The 2,500-nt window shown below is 44.3% G+C and overlaps 1 protein-coding gene across 1 annotated transcript in view; it reads left to right on the top strand.

Annotated features, from left to right (window-relative positions):
• Positions 1 to 2,500, top strand: part of LOC137802196 (neuronal PAS domain-containing protein 3) — a 218,638-nt gene that overhangs the window by 84,160 nt on the left and 131,978 nt on the right. The window contains 1 exon segment of the mRNA XM_068599854.1: positions 516 to 760. Coding sequence (XP_068455955.1) covers positions 516 to 760 — 245 coding nt within the window.

The raw sequence follows: 2,500 nt of genomic DNA on the forward strand, positions 1-2,500 counted from the left end.
GCCGCAGGAAAGTATGGTCGTCACTGTTGTTGTTGAAGGGAGGGAGAGAGAGAGAGAGAGAGAGAGAGAGAGAGAGAGAGAGAGAGAGAGAGAGAGAGAGAGAGAGAGAGAGAGGTAATAGAGTGGAAAGTGATGAAGAGGAAGTTCCAGTGTGAGGAAGAGGAGGAAGGAGGGAACAAGGTTACGATGGTTGACGTTCTTTGTTTGTTTGACTTGACGGAGGAACCAATCACAGCATGTCATCCGCAAATACTGTATTTTATTCATATTTTATTTATTTTAGGAATATTAAGATGTTTAATCATCTTTTATTAAACTTAACTAAGTATTTCACCATATTTTCATTGCAATACGTCTCCCTAACTTTAAGAATGTGTATTATTGGTGCAGAACAAAGTTCACGATTGATTCATTTCTCCGGGTACGAACAAGCTCCGCCCACGTCTCTAACAGGCTCCGCCCACGTCTCTAACAAGCTCCGCCCACGTCCCTTAACGGCGCTTCTGTCCCCGCAGGCTGCAGGCTCTGAGGAAGGAGAAGTCGCGGGACGCGGCGCGGTCGCGGCGGGGCAAGGAGAACTTTGAGTTCTACGAGCTGGCCAAGATGCTGCCGCTGCCGGGCGCCATCACCAGCCAGCTGGACAAGGCCTCCATCATCCGGCTCACCATCAGCTACCTGAAGATGAGGGACTTCGCCAACCAGGGGGACCCGCCCTGGAACCTGCGCATGGAGGGCCCGCCCCCCAACACGTCCGTCAAAGGTAGGACGGACTCTCGGTGTAGGACTCGTTAAGAAGGGACTCGTTAAGGGACTCGTTAAGGGACTCGTTAAGGGACTCGTTAACCCTAGAACACTAACAGGATTTTCACCCGAGTGATTGTGGTTACGTTATTTTCATTGTGTTGCTTTTGTCTGAGTTGAGTGGGTCTTTGTGTAGCTTCATGCTGCTCACTGACATTATTGAAGGTGGGCGTGTCTTATTGAAAGTGGGTGTGTCTTATTTAACATAGATGTGTCATATTGAATTTGGGCGTGTCTTATTGAATGTGGGCGTGTCTTAGTGAAGGTAGGTGTGTCTTATTGAAGGTAGGTGTGTCTTATTTAAAGTGGGTGTGTCTTATTTAAAGTGGGCGTGTCTTATTGAAGGTCCAATACTGCATTTTTCAACCATTTTTCAACCACGTGTTCAGGTTATTTTCACCAGACGTTAGTGATAGAGGGCAAAACATTTATGAAGTGTTTCAACATTGAAGAGGGACTTTTCCTTCACATTAAAAAGCTCATAACTACATTATTTATATTTCTAATCCTGTTTTATTGACGATTCCCTAATTCTTCACCCGATTTTGAGGCTTTTTTCACTGTGATGTTTTTGGTAAAATAACGGCAGAGAACTTCAATTTGACTTGAATTGTTGTATTTAAATATATTTGGACGAGAAGTACATTATATCAGGTACATGATTTTGGGTTAAGTATACCCAACGTTAGTGACGGTGTGACTATGTTTAAAGTTGGTGTTCGAGGGTTAAGGAAGCCGGGAGCTTTTCATCTATTTCAGGTCCTACAGGGAACCTTTAGTTTGTCCTTTTCTTCTTGTTTTTTATAACCGTATCTTTGGGTTTTCCGCCAACACTTTAAAGGTCACCTTGAGGAACCTTCTGAGCTCGTCCCAGATACATTTTTCTCGTCATAAACCCCCCACAGATCTCACTTTCTAGATTACCAACATGTTGCGCGCTTGCAGCTTGACCTTCGTTTCGCCGGCCAGAAGAACGCTTTTTGCTCGTCGGCTGATTACGGACATGCTTTGATTTCCAGTTTTCTCACCTCGGCGTGGACCTTCCTCATTGGGTTCAGGTGTTTTCTCTCAAAGTCAATGCGCCGTGTTGTTTTAAGGTAACACTGCTAAAGCCCGTCAGCGCTGAGATTCCCCTCCTGACATCGCTGACCCTGTTGAGTCAGAAGAGGAGGAGAACGTCATTGTAGCCGCATGCGTTCACCCAGATCTCTGCGATACCTCGATTTAGCATTTTTCATGCATTCATCCGCTGCCTTTTTAATCCGTTCATTGCGATTAAATCCCATCAGAACCCGTTCATGTCAGGTTCTTGCAGCTGGAGCGAACCAGCCGACGCGATGCTCGTTGGAGAACAGTGAATTATGCTTTTTATTGGCGAGTAAATTGCATCACAGCGTTAGCATTAGCCCCGCCCCTCGGTGTGCAACGTTTTTATTTATTTCTTTACTCATCAGGTAATAACTCAAAAACAATTTGATGAAGAAAAAGTTGCATTAAAAGATTTGTAAAGATAATTTTTGGACAGTTTTATTTTAAAAATGACCTCCAATGGACTTCCTCTCAGTCGTAGTGATCCGTCTCACTGCGACGGCTTTAGCTTCTCGCTCAGCGTCCGTATAATTATGCATATTCATATAGACCCTTCAAACAACTCTTTTTTTCCTTCTTTTCTTTTGACTTTTGAATTAATCTGAACATG

Source organism: Clinocottus analis, unplaced genomic scaffold (genome assembly GCF_023055335.1).
Source record: "Clinocottus analis isolate CAN_PGR_092001 unplaced genomic scaffold, fCliAna1.0.p SCAF_5, whole genome shotgun sequence".
Classification (NCBI taxonomy): Eukaryota; Metazoa; Chordata; class Actinopteri; order Perciformes; family Cottidae; genus Clinocottus; species Clinocottus analis.